This window comes from Cucurbita pepo, chromosome 19 (assembly GCF_057944985.1).
Source record: "Cucurbita pepo subsp. pepo isolate OVF chromosome 19, ASM5794498v1, whole genome shotgun sequence".
Taxonomy (NCBI): Eukaryota; Viridiplantae; Streptophyta; class Magnoliopsida; order Cucurbitales; family Cucurbitaceae; genus Cucurbita; species Cucurbita pepo.
The window spans coordinates 11,237,959-11,250,835 of NC_141816.1; the positions used below are offsets into that span (position 1 = coordinate 11,237,959).

General features: G+C 37.1%; 2 protein-coding genes across 2 annotated transcripts; one reads left to right on the forward strand and one right to left on the reverse strand.

Moving 5' to 3' along the window:
• Nucleotides 1-693: 693 nt before the first annotated feature.
• Nucleotides 694-6,654, forward strand: LOC111782002 (aconitate hydratase). Its single transcript, XM_023662757.2, has 20 exons — nucleotides 694-1,205; nucleotides 1,321-1,425; nucleotides 1,635-1,795; nucleotides 1,871-1,963; nucleotides 2,079-2,264; nucleotides 2,345-2,506; nucleotides 2,597-2,741; nucleotides 2,854-2,996; nucleotides 3,071-3,127; nucleotides 3,238-3,317; nucleotides 3,409-3,484; nucleotides 3,632-3,817; nucleotides 3,911-3,978; nucleotides 4,050-4,168; nucleotides 4,252-4,373; nucleotides 5,172-5,270; nucleotides 5,353-5,832; nucleotides 5,940-6,038; nucleotides 6,123-6,365; nucleotides 6,469-6,654. Exons 1-20 carry the CDS (start codon nucleotides 1,202-1,204, stop codon nucleotides 6,541-6,543), a joined length of 2,703 nt encoding a protein of 900 aa, XP_023518525.2. The 5' UTR covers nucleotides 694-1,201; the 3' UTR covers nucleotides 6,544-6,654.
• A 595-nt stretch (nucleotides 6,655-7,249) lies between these two features.
• Nucleotides 7,250-10,187, reverse strand: LOC111781333 (putative prolyl 4-hydroxylase 10). The gene is made up of 8 exons (XM_023661865.2): nucleotides 9,821-10,187; nucleotides 9,660-9,738; nucleotides 9,263-9,360; nucleotides 9,080-9,177; nucleotides 8,473-8,602; nucleotides 8,184-8,371; nucleotides 7,930-8,018; nucleotides 7,250-7,542 (listed from the first exon to the last, which is right to left on the reverse strand). Exons 1-7 carry the CDS (start codon nucleotides 10,012-10,014, stop codon nucleotides 7,945-7,947), a joined length of 861 nt encoding a protein of 286 aa, XP_023517633.1. The 5' UTR covers nucleotides 10,015-10,187; the 3' UTR covers nucleotides 7,250-7,542; nucleotides 7,930-7,944.
• Between the last annotated feature and the right edge of the window lie 2,690 nt (nucleotides 10,188-12,877).

The window sequence follows — 12,877 nt, forward strand, 5'->3', positions numbered from 1 at the left end:
CTCTTGTTGAAGTGAGCTTCCTCTAGCTCTAGCTAGACAAATGGTTCGATGGGACCCAACAAATTTCGAACCCCATACCAAATTCAATATTTATGGTTGAGTTTGTTATTTAACAAGAGTTGCACATTTGAAAAAAATGGTAGTCCAATTCAATCCATAAACACCCATGTAAATCGGGCGGAAAATGGTATTTCTAGTGGCGGACAGATAAGTAACACATAAAACCAACCTTTCGGAGGGAAACAACAACAGGAAACAGCTGCTAATACACCGTACACAGAGGAGCAAAAAGAGAAATCCGCCTAATGCAGGGCTCACATCTGATTAGCTAGTAGGTGAGGTAATAGCTTACCAAAGTGATGATCAATAATTGGTCCGAGAGAATGATCGGCCACATTGGGATTGGCACTCGGCCCAAGGTAATAGCTTACCAAAGTGATGATCAATAATTGGTCCGAGAAAATGATCGGCTACATTGGGATTGGCACGCGGCCCAAACGACTTGGAAGTAGAAGGCACAAAGAGGATATCAAATCTAGGTTTGGCCAAAAGCAGCCAATCAATATTAAAACTAAATTTCGTACCAACAGCCGCCTTCGCTCGCAGATTCCTCGATCTGTGAATTTGAAAGCGATTGCCTTTGTTCATTGCTGGTATAGAAAATGACGGCTCTTGGGTTCTTCATGGATCTTTTAATTTCCTCAACATTCCTTTGACATATATGTTAATAGTCGATTCAGAAATCAACGCTTTATATCTAGAAATCCCAGTTTCCCATCAAGAACAATGACGAAAAATTGGCTTCAAAATGCATAATGATGTTGGTGAAAAGTAAATCAAACGCAAACCCATGTTAAAATCTGGAGAAAACTGTAGGAAGAACACAGATTTCGATCAATTAATCCAAGAAAATGCATCGAGATTGATGAAATTAGCAAGAACTGACAAAGTGCATGAAATCTACTGCGACTTGGGTAGTTGAGATTTGAGAGAGGCGTCGACTGCTCACTTGTGACTGATTTTTGCGCCTCAGCGATACCCGGAGGCCCATAGAGCCATATAAAGTGGCTAACCGCTACGTATAATATTCCACAATTTCTTGCGCCGCCTTCGACATTGTCTCTCTCTCCCTCCCTCCCTGTCTTGGTTTCTTAGTTGATTCAACTCTCTTTGCTTGTGGAGCATCTCATCCATCGCATCAATGGGTACTTACTATTCGATTCAAATCGATCTTTCTTTTTTGTGGCTTGCTTTCGGTTTCATTTGGGGCCTCCTTTGTTTTTTTTATCTCTGATTTTGGATTTGTTGGGTTTTTTACAGCGATTCAAAACCCTTTCAATAGCATTTTGAAGACTCTTGAGAATCCTGAAGGGGGTGTGTTTGGAAAGTACTATAGCTTGCCCGCTCTGAACGATCCTAGAATCGGTGAGTGTTTTTGCTTTTTTTGTACTGTTTGTTTGATTCATATGAACTTTGAATGTCTTTGTTGTTGTGAGTTTTTCCTTTCGAATCATTGAATCGGAGCTTTTCTTTCCACAACTTTTCTGGGATTCGTTGAAAGCTTTACTTGATTCTCTATGCTTTGAGTATAATAGGTTGAAATTTTGATTGTTGGATGGATGTTTCTTTGGCAGAGAGGCTGCCATATTCGATTCGGATACTTCTTGAATCGGCCATTCGAAACTGCGATGAGTTTGCAGTTAAGGCGAACGATGTCGAGAAGATTATTGACTGGGAGAACACCGCTCCCAAACTGGTTGAAATTCCATTCAAACCTGCTAGAGTGTTGCTTCAGGTCAGCATTTTGTTTCTGAAAGTTGGTCATGGATTTGTGTTCTGATTTTGATGTGTGAACAATGTATCCATTTAGGATTTTACTGGTGTGCCTGCTGTTGTTGATCTTGCTTGCATGCGAGATGCGATGAACAGGCTCGGTGGTGATTCGAACAAGATTAATCCATTGGTGAGCAGTTAGCAACTTCAATTCTTGTTCTGTACATTTGTCGATCGTACTCGATTCTAGCTGATACTCGAACGGTTGAACACTGCGTTATGGCGTATGAATACGATGAGTGCAGGTTCCAGTAGATCTTGTCATTGACCACTCGGTTCAGGTTGACGTAGCGAAAACAGAAAATGCAGTAAAAGCAAACATGGAACTCGAGTTTCAACGAAACAGAGAGAGGTTCGGTTTTCTGAAATGGGGATCGAGTGCGTTCCATAACATGCTTGTCGTACCACCAGGATCTGGTATAGTTCACCAGGTAAACGTATACACGTCTTATAAGGCTTTAGCATGCAGGATTGTCGATAGCGATGATGAAATAATGTTATCATGTTTCAGGTTAATCTGGAGTACCTTGGCCGAGTAGTGTTCAACACAAATGGCGTTCTTTATCCTGATAGTGTCGTGGGAACCGATTCACACACGACGATGATCGATGGATTGGGTGTTGCTGGTTGGGGTGTCGGTGGGATAGAAGCAGAAGCTGCAATGCTTGGACAGGTAGAGAAATTGTACTTGTTCTTATACTTTTGTTATCTTGCTGGCAAACGTTTGACTTCGTTCGTCTTTCGTTTTTCTCCTCGATTTTAGCCCATGAGCATGGTCTTGCCCGGCGTCGTTGGTTTTAAATTAGTTGGAAAGTTGAGAAATGGTGTAACAGCTACGGACTTGGTTTTGACTGTAACTCAAATGCTCAGGAACCATGGTGTTGTTGGCAAGTTTGTGGAGTTTTATGGTTAGCCGAATCGAACTTCCGAAGCATATAACGATACAAGAAATGAAAACGTGTAACGAACGTGCCTGAAAATAGTTATTATAAGAGATTAATGGGATTATGGTCCTTGCAGGGGAAGGTATGAGCGAACTATCTTTGGCCGACCGTGCCACAATTGCCAACATGTCTCCCGAGTACGGTGCAACAATGGGGTTCTTTCCTGTGGACCATGTCACCTTGCAGTATCTAAAACTGACCGGAAGAAAAGATGAAACGGTTAGTAAACGCTCGTACTGACGTTCTTCATGTTTGCTTTTGTTCATTGTGTTAACTTGGGAATTATCATTTAGATTTCTATGATAGAATCGTATCTGCGAGCTAACAAGATGTTCGTGGACTACAGCGAGGTGAATATGAAATATCCTCGTTTACTTTTTGTCATTCGCGCACCTTACGAGCACTAAATCGCTCGATATTAGAACCTTTTCATGTCTGAGTTAGATTTTACTTAACGCAGCCTCAAGTTGAACGAGTGTACTCCTCTCATATCGAGCTGAACCTTTCGGACGTTGAACCGTGCATATCAGGTCCAAAAAGGTAGTTTAAGTTATACTAGAACTACTTGTGTATGATTGAGAATATTAATCTAGCATTATTTAAACGTATATTCTTCCTCTCGATTTTGCAGACCGCACGATCGAGTTCCCTTAAAAGAAATGAAAGCAGATTGGCACGCATGCCTCGACAATAGAGTTGGATTCAAGGTGAAGGATGTTTACCTCGGCGTCGTTGGTTCTTGATATTGTCTGTTTTGGCCCATTACGTATCGTTGTGAGCCGCACGGTTTTAAAACACGTCTGTTAGGGAGAGGTTTACTCCAATCTTTTTATACTAATATAATGATGATTTAGGGGTTTGCCATACCAAAAGAAGCTCAAGCCAAGGTTGCAGAGTTCAGTTTTCATGGATCCCCAGCCCATCTTCGGCACGGGGATGTCGTAATTGCAGCTATCACCAGCTGCACGAATACCTCGAACCCAAGTGTTATGCTTGGAGCTGCATTGGTGGCTAAGAAAGCTTGTGAGCTTGGGCTAGAGGTTAGATTTTTGCTTTCACCCACTATTAATATGATTCCTTTCTCTCAATGTTGAACTCATAGTAACTCGTTTCATTTCGACCTCCTTAATCAGGTTAAGCCTTGGATTAAAACTAGTCTTGCTCCCGGCTCGGGGGTCGTGACCAAATATTTGGCACAGAGGTATTATATTTACTTTCTTCGAGAGAGAGATTACTCGTATACCGTATGTGACTACACTTTTTCATCTGCAGTGGCTTGCAAAAGTATCTTAATCAGCTAGGATTCAATATAGTTGGGTATGGATGTACCACATGTATTGGAAATTCAGGAGATATTGATGAATCCGTTGCTTCGGCGATAACCGAAAATGGTAACCGTTTGCAGTAGGTGGATTGTGGATACTGTTTTCGGGTATTACACTAACCACTTTGTTGATGATATTTGAATGTCCAGACGTAGTTGCTGCAGCTGTACTGTCGGGAAATAGAAATTTCGAGGGTCGTGTGCATCCGTTAACGAGGGCCAACTACCTTGCTTCTCCTCCTCTTGTGGTTGCCTATGCTCTTGCTGGCACTGTAAGTACCTTCTACAACTCTCCCCCTCTCTTTTGTATTGGAAATGGTGAAAGACGGTAGATGTAACCGCCTAAGCCCACCGCTAGCAGATATTATCCTCTTTGGCTTTCCCTTTCGAGTTTCCCCTCAAGGTTTTTATAACGTGTATGCTAGTGAGAGGTTTCCACACCCTTATAAAGAATGCTTCATTCTCCTCCTCAACCGATGTGGGATCTCACAATCCACCCTCCTTCGGGGCCCAGCTTCCCCTCAAGGTTTTTATAACGCGTATGCTAGTGAGAGGTTTCCACACCCTTATAAAGAATGCTTCGTTCTCCTCCTCAACCGATGTGGGATCTCACAATCCACCTTCCTTCGGGGCCCAGCGTCCTCGTTGGCCTCGACCCTTATTCCCTTCTCCAATTGATGAGGGACTCCTCAATCCACCTCCCTTCAGGGCCCAGCATCCTTGCTAGCACATTGCTTCGTGTCCACCCCCTTCGTTGGCACATCGCCTAGTGCTTGGCTGCTTGGCTTTGATACCATTTGTAACAGCTCAAGCTCATCACTAGCAGATATTGTCCTCTTTAGGCTTTTCCTTTCGGGCTTTCCCTCAAGATTTTTAAAACACGTATGCTAGGGAGAGGTTTCTAGCAGATATTGTCCTCTTTGGGCTTTTCCTTTCGGGCTTTTCCTCAAGATTTTTAAAACACGTATGCTAGGGAGAGGTTTCTAGACATTTATAAAGAATGTTTCGTTCGCCTCCTCAACCGACGTGAGATAACTTGTCAAAAACGTAACTGAGAGACTATTTTGCAGGTGGATATTGATTTTGAAAGTGAACCTATTGGGGTGGGAAAGGATGGAAAGAAAGTATTCTTTAGGGACATTTGGCCAACCAGTGAAGAAGTTGCTGAAGTAAGCTGCTTTACTTTGAAGTTCTTTTTCGCAGTCGAGTTTTTGCGTAGTTGTAGTTGTAACTTATTTACCGCTCCGCTAGGTTGTACATTCGAACGTGCTGCCTGACATGTTTCGGGCCACATACCAAGCGATCACAGAAGGAAATGTAACCTGGAACCAGTTATCGGTTCCAGAAGGAACACTATACTCCTGGGACTCGGCCTCGACATACATCCATGAGCCTCCTTATTTCAAGGATATGAGCATGTCGCCTCCGGGGCCTCACGGAGTTAAGAACGCGTTCTGCTTGCTCAATTTTGGTGATAGTATTACTACTGATCATATCTCACCTGCTGGTAGCATCCATAAAGACAGTCCTGCTGCTAAGTACCTTCTCGAACGTGGGGTCGATAGACGAGATTTCAACTCTTATGGCAGTCGCCGTGGGAATGACGAGATTATGGCACGTGGCACTTTCGCCAACATTCGTATAGTCAATAAACTGTTGAAGGGGGAAGTTGGACCCAAGACCATCCACATCCCCAGTGGGGAGAAACTTTCTGTTTTCGATGCTGCAATGGTAATATCTTCTCGGTATCGATATGAATAAATTTTCCTTTTCGAGATTGGCCTGTGAACACTGGCATAGATTCTCCGTTCTCGTCCTGATTATATGTTTATTAACAGAGGTACAAGAGCGAGGGGCACGATACGATCATTCTGGCTGGTGCCGAGTACGGTAGCGGAAGCTCACGAGATTGGGCTGCCAAGGGGCCAATGCTTCTGGTATGTATTATTCTTTTTGCATTAGTATAGATCAACTCTACAACAGTTACTGGATTGTTTAGTGTTTTTCGATATCACTGGCAGGGTGTAAAAGCAGTTATAGCAAAGAGCTTTGAGCGTATACACCGCAGCAACTTGGTCGGTATGGGCGTTATTCCTCTATGTTTCAAGGCAGGGGAAGATGCCGAGTCTCTCGGGTTGACCGGGCACGAGCGTTACACCATTGATCTTCCAAGCAACGTGAGTGAAATCAGACCTGGTCAGAACGTGACGGTGGTGACAGACACTGGAAAGTCATTCGGTTGCGTTCTAAGATTCGACACAGAGGTACTTTCCCCGAACCGTGGTTGAATGACTCGAACAAACAACCGAGGTTGGCATTTCCATGATGTGGAAAGCTAAAGTTTGGGTGGTTGTTTGTAATGTGCAGGTGGAACTGGCATATTTCGATCACGGTGGAATTCTGCAGTATGTTATTAGGAATTTGATCCACGCGAAGCAGTAAGCAAGCAGCGAGGGAGCACTGAATTTCTCCCCTTTTTTATTTTCTCAATAATTCTAAATTGTTTCAACTTATCAATTTTTCCTATTTAAAATAAAACTTTAATTCATGAAATCTTAAGATTAAATTAATAAGTGCTTTCTCTAAAAATAAATAAATAAATAAATTTTAGAAACCGATAATACTTTGTTTCAAAAATATATTATATTTATCCATAAAAAGGTAGTTATCTATAAATTTTAAAAGTGTTATTATTGAAATTTTTTAACACTCAAAAGTATTTTTTAATAAAATATTAACAATTTTAATCCAAAATTTGTGTAATATTTCTTCATAAAATATAAAGGTTTTTTTTTTCTTTTCAGACAAATTTAAAAAGATTTTTTTATTTATTATTAATTTAACTATTTTACCTGTAATACACTCAACTGCAACGTTGAAAATTGATTCTTAAAACACAACTCTGTATAAAAAAATTGCCAAATGGTCCCTAAATGACATTTAATCTAGTGTTAATTCTAATTAAAGACCATTAAATTCAACTACCAAATTTGAGTTTACATTTTCTGTTAAAATAAAAAATAATAAAAATAATTATTGCAACCAGACACACCTAACTTCTGAGAAAACCTCCATCATAATATGTCCAAAATTAAATAATAATTAATAATAATGAGATTTAATGGTTGATATCTTCCAAATAAAGAAATGAACACAAATATAAAGTAATATCAAATAGAAAATAAACGAGAATGTTGCAGCAAGGGAGCTGTACATCAAGCTTAAAATCTTTGTTCTTTTTACATATGGAAGTGGCATTTCTAGCAAAAATATGAACTCTTATTCTCTCCGTGGCCATAAACAAGAAATCAATCACAATGTAAGCTCCTAATTAAAACATTAAGCACAGCAAAATTCATAGGTTAAATTATAGAAATGGTGGTTTTCCCTACAGCAAATGCATCTCTGATTTTCAGCAATAACAAGAAAATTCAACCACACCTGCCAAACAATGAAGCATCACCACATCTTTAGGAATAGTTCTTTCAGCAATAACAAGAAAAAACAACGCAGAAGGAAAGAATTCCTTTGTTCTTTTTTCTCGTTTTATGGCGTGATATGATCGCCTAGCTCCGCATATCAGCTGCGCTCAATATGCGGGATTTGGGTGGGGGAGTTCAAAACCAGACTCAATTAAATTACAACGTGCTTAATGTGAAGATGATTCAGCAATTCAAGCTGTTCTATGTTGAGAGGCAAAAAGAAATTTCCCATTTGATAACCATTTGGTTTATGGTTTTTTGAGAATCATGAAAAATCAGCTGTAGTGTTGTTTTAGGTGTTCGTTTGATTACGATTCTAGTGCGTGGTTTAGGGCATGGAAAGTACCTTAGTCGCATCCACTCAAGCTTTGTATTCTTCTACTCGCATCCATTTAGTAGCAGACCATTTGTTCCCCTTGATAACAGGGCAACCACCTATAAACGATCATCAGAAGAAACGTCATCATTTTATCAACCCATTACTTTCGACACGAGAGATGTGAAAAATCCCAATAACAAAAATAAATGCCCATCGCTGAAACCTATAATGCTTTGTAAAATGAATGGAAGATTATAAGTTAAAGAGCATCCAAATCTAACCATGCAGACTTGATGGATCTAGAGAGGCATCAGGCTTCATGCTCCAGAAAAGTAACGCATCGCCCCTCTTCGGTTTAACAGAAAGCCCTTTCTTCCCACAATCTGAAAGCTCATCCCACCAAGGTACAGAACTAAAGTTTCCTTTGGCAGCAGGGAACACTGTCTCACCTCCTTCTTCAACATCCGAGCTGAATTATGATAGAAGTTGTTAAAATAATGGGAGAACCACACATGGTATAACACCACCTGGTTAGAGTCCCAAGCATAGTGGATATAAATGACTACTTACAGATACATAAGCATTGTTGCTATACGTTGACCTCCATTCTTTGTATTGTATTCATCAAGGAAGTAATCAAAATGAGGTTCATATTTCTGTCCCACTTCATAATGAAGAACCTGAAGTCCTTCTCCATGCTCTACATATATTGTGAGTGGGCTTCAGTAACAAAATATGAAAAGAGGAGATAACAAGACAATATCTACTTATAATAAACAAAAATTGGCACATCTGATCAGGCGAACCCAATTCTCTTTCATTCTTAAAAAGAGGCAATGGATGGTTAAGCTCATAGGTTAAATATCTGATTCATTTTGGTGTTCCTACATTTGAGTGAATATTCGTTATTCGACTTTTCAACCATGGTTAAAAATCTTCCTCATCCATGTGAAGCTTAGCACGGTAGTTGTGTCTATTTGAACGGTCTTGCGCACAATTGTGTGATTGGGAATGCTGGTTTATAGGCGAAAAGTTCGATCACAACGATAAGTGCAGTAGGAAATAAATCAAAGATTGTAACGTTTAGTTTAGCCATGCATAATAAAATAAAAGAAGAGCAATGCTGGATGTAGTGGGAAGAAACCAGGAAGAGGAAAATAGGCTTGAGAATATATACCTACGGGTACGAAGCTGAAATCAGCAATCCTTTTCTCGATGTTTCTAATAATCTTATCACGTCCTCTGGGCAAAAATGTTCCAGAGCTAGTACGAACTCTGTAAAAGAGAGGTCGTGGAGGCTTCTACATTAGAGATCAAGCATTACTAACAAAAGGGAATTCTGGGGAAGAGAATTTCAGACCTGCTATCTTTGCTCTTTCCAGTTTCACTGTCAACAACGGAAGACTTTTGCATGTGAGGCTTGGCAAGGCTGATTAGGTACTCACATTCCTCCTTTGTCTGAGCAATTAAAAAGTAAACCAATTCAGAAATTCCTTAAAGCAATCTAAAGACAAATACAGATGCGAATCATCCTCAACCCCTCTCAGCATAACATAAGAGAAGAAGGATTTCTAAGAGGAACGTAAACATAATCCCTTGGTTTTCATTGGCATATGCAGCCCCAAAGACGCATCCAACACGTATCATCAGCATACAACAACCAAGTTCACATAATTCCATACACAAATTGCATAGAGAGCGACGAACAAACATGAAACAAAAATCCCTCGTCATAGATCAGGGGAGAAAATGAATACCAGAAAATTGTGATAAACGAAGGCTCTAGGTTCCCATGAGATCACTTCAGCCCACTGCTCACCTTTCTCCTCGTCAACTCTAAAACAAAATCAATCAATCAATTTAAAATCAACCCCATACAGAACAAAAAAATTGAAATCGAACACAGATGATAACATACTCATCGGAAGTTTTCCGCACGATCGAGCTCAGATCATGAGCCTTGGGCGCGCCAGAATTTCCAGGGATCGAGAGGATTCCAAGGGCAAGAAGAATCAGAATGACGAAGGTGAACATAATGAGCAAGGTAAATATGAGAGTAGAAGAAGAAGACGACTTCCGAGAAGGAAATCGAGGTTGCCTGTGCTTCGCCATGGAAGGAGGAGAGCAAGATCTGGAATTTCAGAGGAGAGTACCGGTTCGTTTCTTCGTCTCGAAGTCCAAATCCTCCGAGTCGGTAATGGGAAATCTTGATGAACTCCGACGCCGAGATTGGTTTCGCTTCTTCCTCTCCGCTTTCGATCAGTTTTCTTTATTATTTCCTTAATTAATTTCCCTCCGTCTCCGGCGGCTTAATTAAATAATAATGATTAATTTTTAATTTTTAATTCAGTTTTGAAAATAAAAATAAATTATTTCCAAATTTGTGAACATGTTTTCAGAAAGAAAATCCTAAATTGACGGTAAAAATTAATTTTTTTTTATTATTTTTACCAATATAAAGTGTATGTATAAAATGCTATTTTTAAATTTTTTAATATATTTTAAGTATAAAAATAAAAATAAAATTATAAGTATATAAATTTAATTGGGATTTAATTTTTAAAAATAAAATTTATCTCTTTTTTATTTTTTATTTTAATATTATGGATATATACCCATAATCATAGTTTAGGGACCCACATTTATAATTATTATTACAAAAGTCTTTAATATTTACTGATCAATTAAATAATATGACTTTTTTTTAGGTTAATATCTTGTTACATATCTACATTAGTATTTTACTTATTTACGGTATTGAATGTACAATAATATAAAAATACAAAGACTTACAGAATAAAATAACTCATTAATGTATTATTATACGATAAATTATTATATTTTTTTAAGCATAAAAGTCAAATAATTACAAATAAAATGCAAAACATTTACAAAAATTAATATTATACTTTTACCAATTGTTTTATCAAATTTTATACTTTTTTTTAATTGTCACATAAATTAAAAAAGGAAATTTAAAAAAAAAAAATTCACCAACCAAATTTCTTCTTTTTATTTTTCATATATTTATTTATCATCATTTTTATTTGTAGAATAAAGCATTAAATATTAGATTTTATGTAGTTAAATTATGTTTATTTTCAACGTATACACCTAATAAAGCTAAATTGGAATATTGGATAATGGGCAATTTTGTCTTTTTATTACCTTATTATGATCAGGACATTAATGTCACTCACATGTAAGCCTTACCTAAACAAATAAAATATGATTCACTTCCAATCATATATTATAAAAATAATTAAATTATAAAATAAGTCTAGAGAGATATATCTTTATCTATTCCCTAAACTTTTAATATTATAAAATTTATCTATATATTTTTTATTTTTTAATTATTGGATCTATTAATCGCAAAATTAAATTTTGTTAAGAATGGTTTGTGGTCCAATTACTTTAACGATTCAATCCAAATTATAAGAGTTGGGTTGCTCGTTTAGGTTATCTATTTTGTTTGTTCGGATTGGGTTAGGTTTAATTTTAAAAAACAAAGAAATTTGGTTCGATTCATGAGTTTAAAATTTTTTAGTTGGGTAAACCATTGTTATGAATATTAAAAATATTTAAATGTTAGTAATATTTGTATTAAAAAGTTATTATTTTTTATTTGATTAGTCCTATTTAAAATTTTAATTTCAATATTTTAGTTAAAAACTTGATTTTTTTTTTTGTTATTTAATAAAACTTATTTAAAAATAAAAAATAAAAAAATGGTATTGTTCCATAATGGGCTAAAATGGGTAGGCCCATCACTTACGACTATTTCGGCCCATCATACGACTTAATCTAATGGGCCTACAGAAAAGCCCACATAAGGAATATGATGGATAAATAAAACTCAATCCACTCGCCCTGCTGCCTTATCTCAGCAGTAACCGAAGGAAATGCCACTACGCCTTCGTCCTGACCAAATAGTCGAATCTATCTCTCAGCGATTCTTTTCTCCACTAAGAACCCCTTCCCAACCAGCCCGCCCGATCAGTCGAAAGAGTTGAGCTACTAAGCTAAGTGTTGGGGAACTCGGTAGAAGGTATTTGCCGCTTCCGCCTCTGACGGCTTCAGAATAGCTCCCCCCTACCAGCTGGATCCTCGTACAATCTGGATATAACACATCCGGGTTGAAAAAGGATTGTGAAAGTATGTCTGAGAAAGGTATCTTTTCCTACTGGGTCACATTTAGTGTGGAGTACTTTTCCATCTACTAGCAAAGTCTAATCCATCGATCGTCAAAATTAATTTTTTTAATAGTCGATCACGTAGCATACCCACGTGTTAAAATATCTCACCATGTCCTCTAACCCGTCTCTTAGATAATATAACCCAAAAAAAAAAAAAAAAAAATTAATACATTATTTAAATTATTATATTAAATTAAAATTTTAATCCATGGTATTTTTAAAACACTATCTTATTGGAATATGTATTTATAATTTAAAAGTATTTTTTTTATTTATTAATTTAGTATTTAGATAATAATAAATAAAATTGGCTTCACGTGAAAAGCATGGACTACCGGCTACAGACATAATGCGATCTGATATTATTTAATAATTATAATATCAAGATCTTAGTTCCTTATAAAATAAATATCATTGACTAATAAATTAAATATTTAATTTTATTTTACTCCATATTTTCAAAAGAAAAAAAAAAAAAGATTATTCCGTTACATTATTATATAGTACAATTTATCCATTGCTTGAAGACTGTGGACAACGTTGTTAGTCAAACATTCCTCGTTTGCTACTTTATAAGATTAAAGTTACTTTATTACTTTCGAGATTAAATAATTAAAATCAAATATAATTGACGTTAATTAATAAATTTATATTAAAATATGGATTATTATAATTATGTTATAAATATACTTTTTATTAATTTAAAATTTTGATCTCGAGAGAATAAATACATGTCAATTACTTTAAACTGTAAGAATATGTTCGAAGAAAAAAAT

What these genes read in the sequence shown, in the direction of transcription:
- LOC111782002 (XM_023662757.2), top strand. An exon ending in CAAGTTTGTGGAGTTTTATG is followed by an intron (nt 2,742 to 2,853) that starts GTTAGCCGAATC and finishes TGGTCCTTGCAG; the next exon opens with GGGAAGGTATGAGCGAACTA. An exon ending in TGCATATCAGGTCCAAAAAG is followed by an intron (nt 3,318 to 3,408) that starts GTAGTTTAAGTT and finishes TCGATTTTGCAG; the next exon opens with ACCGCACGATCGAGTTCCCT.
- LOC111781333 (XM_023661865.2), bottom strand. Translation starts at nt 10,014, where the DNA reads ATGGCGAAGCACAGGCAACCTCGATTTCCTTCTCGGAAGTCGTCTTCT. An exon ending in GTGCGGAAAACTTCCGATGA is followed by an intron (nt 9,739 to 9,820) that starts GTATGTTATCAT and finishes ATTTTGTTTTAG; the next exon opens with AGTTGACGAGGAGAAAGGTG. An exon ending in TTTCAGCTTCGTACCCGTAG is followed by an intron (nt 8,603 to 9,079) that starts GTATATATTCTC and finishes CAATATATGTAG; the next exon opens with AGCATGGAGAAGGACTTCAG.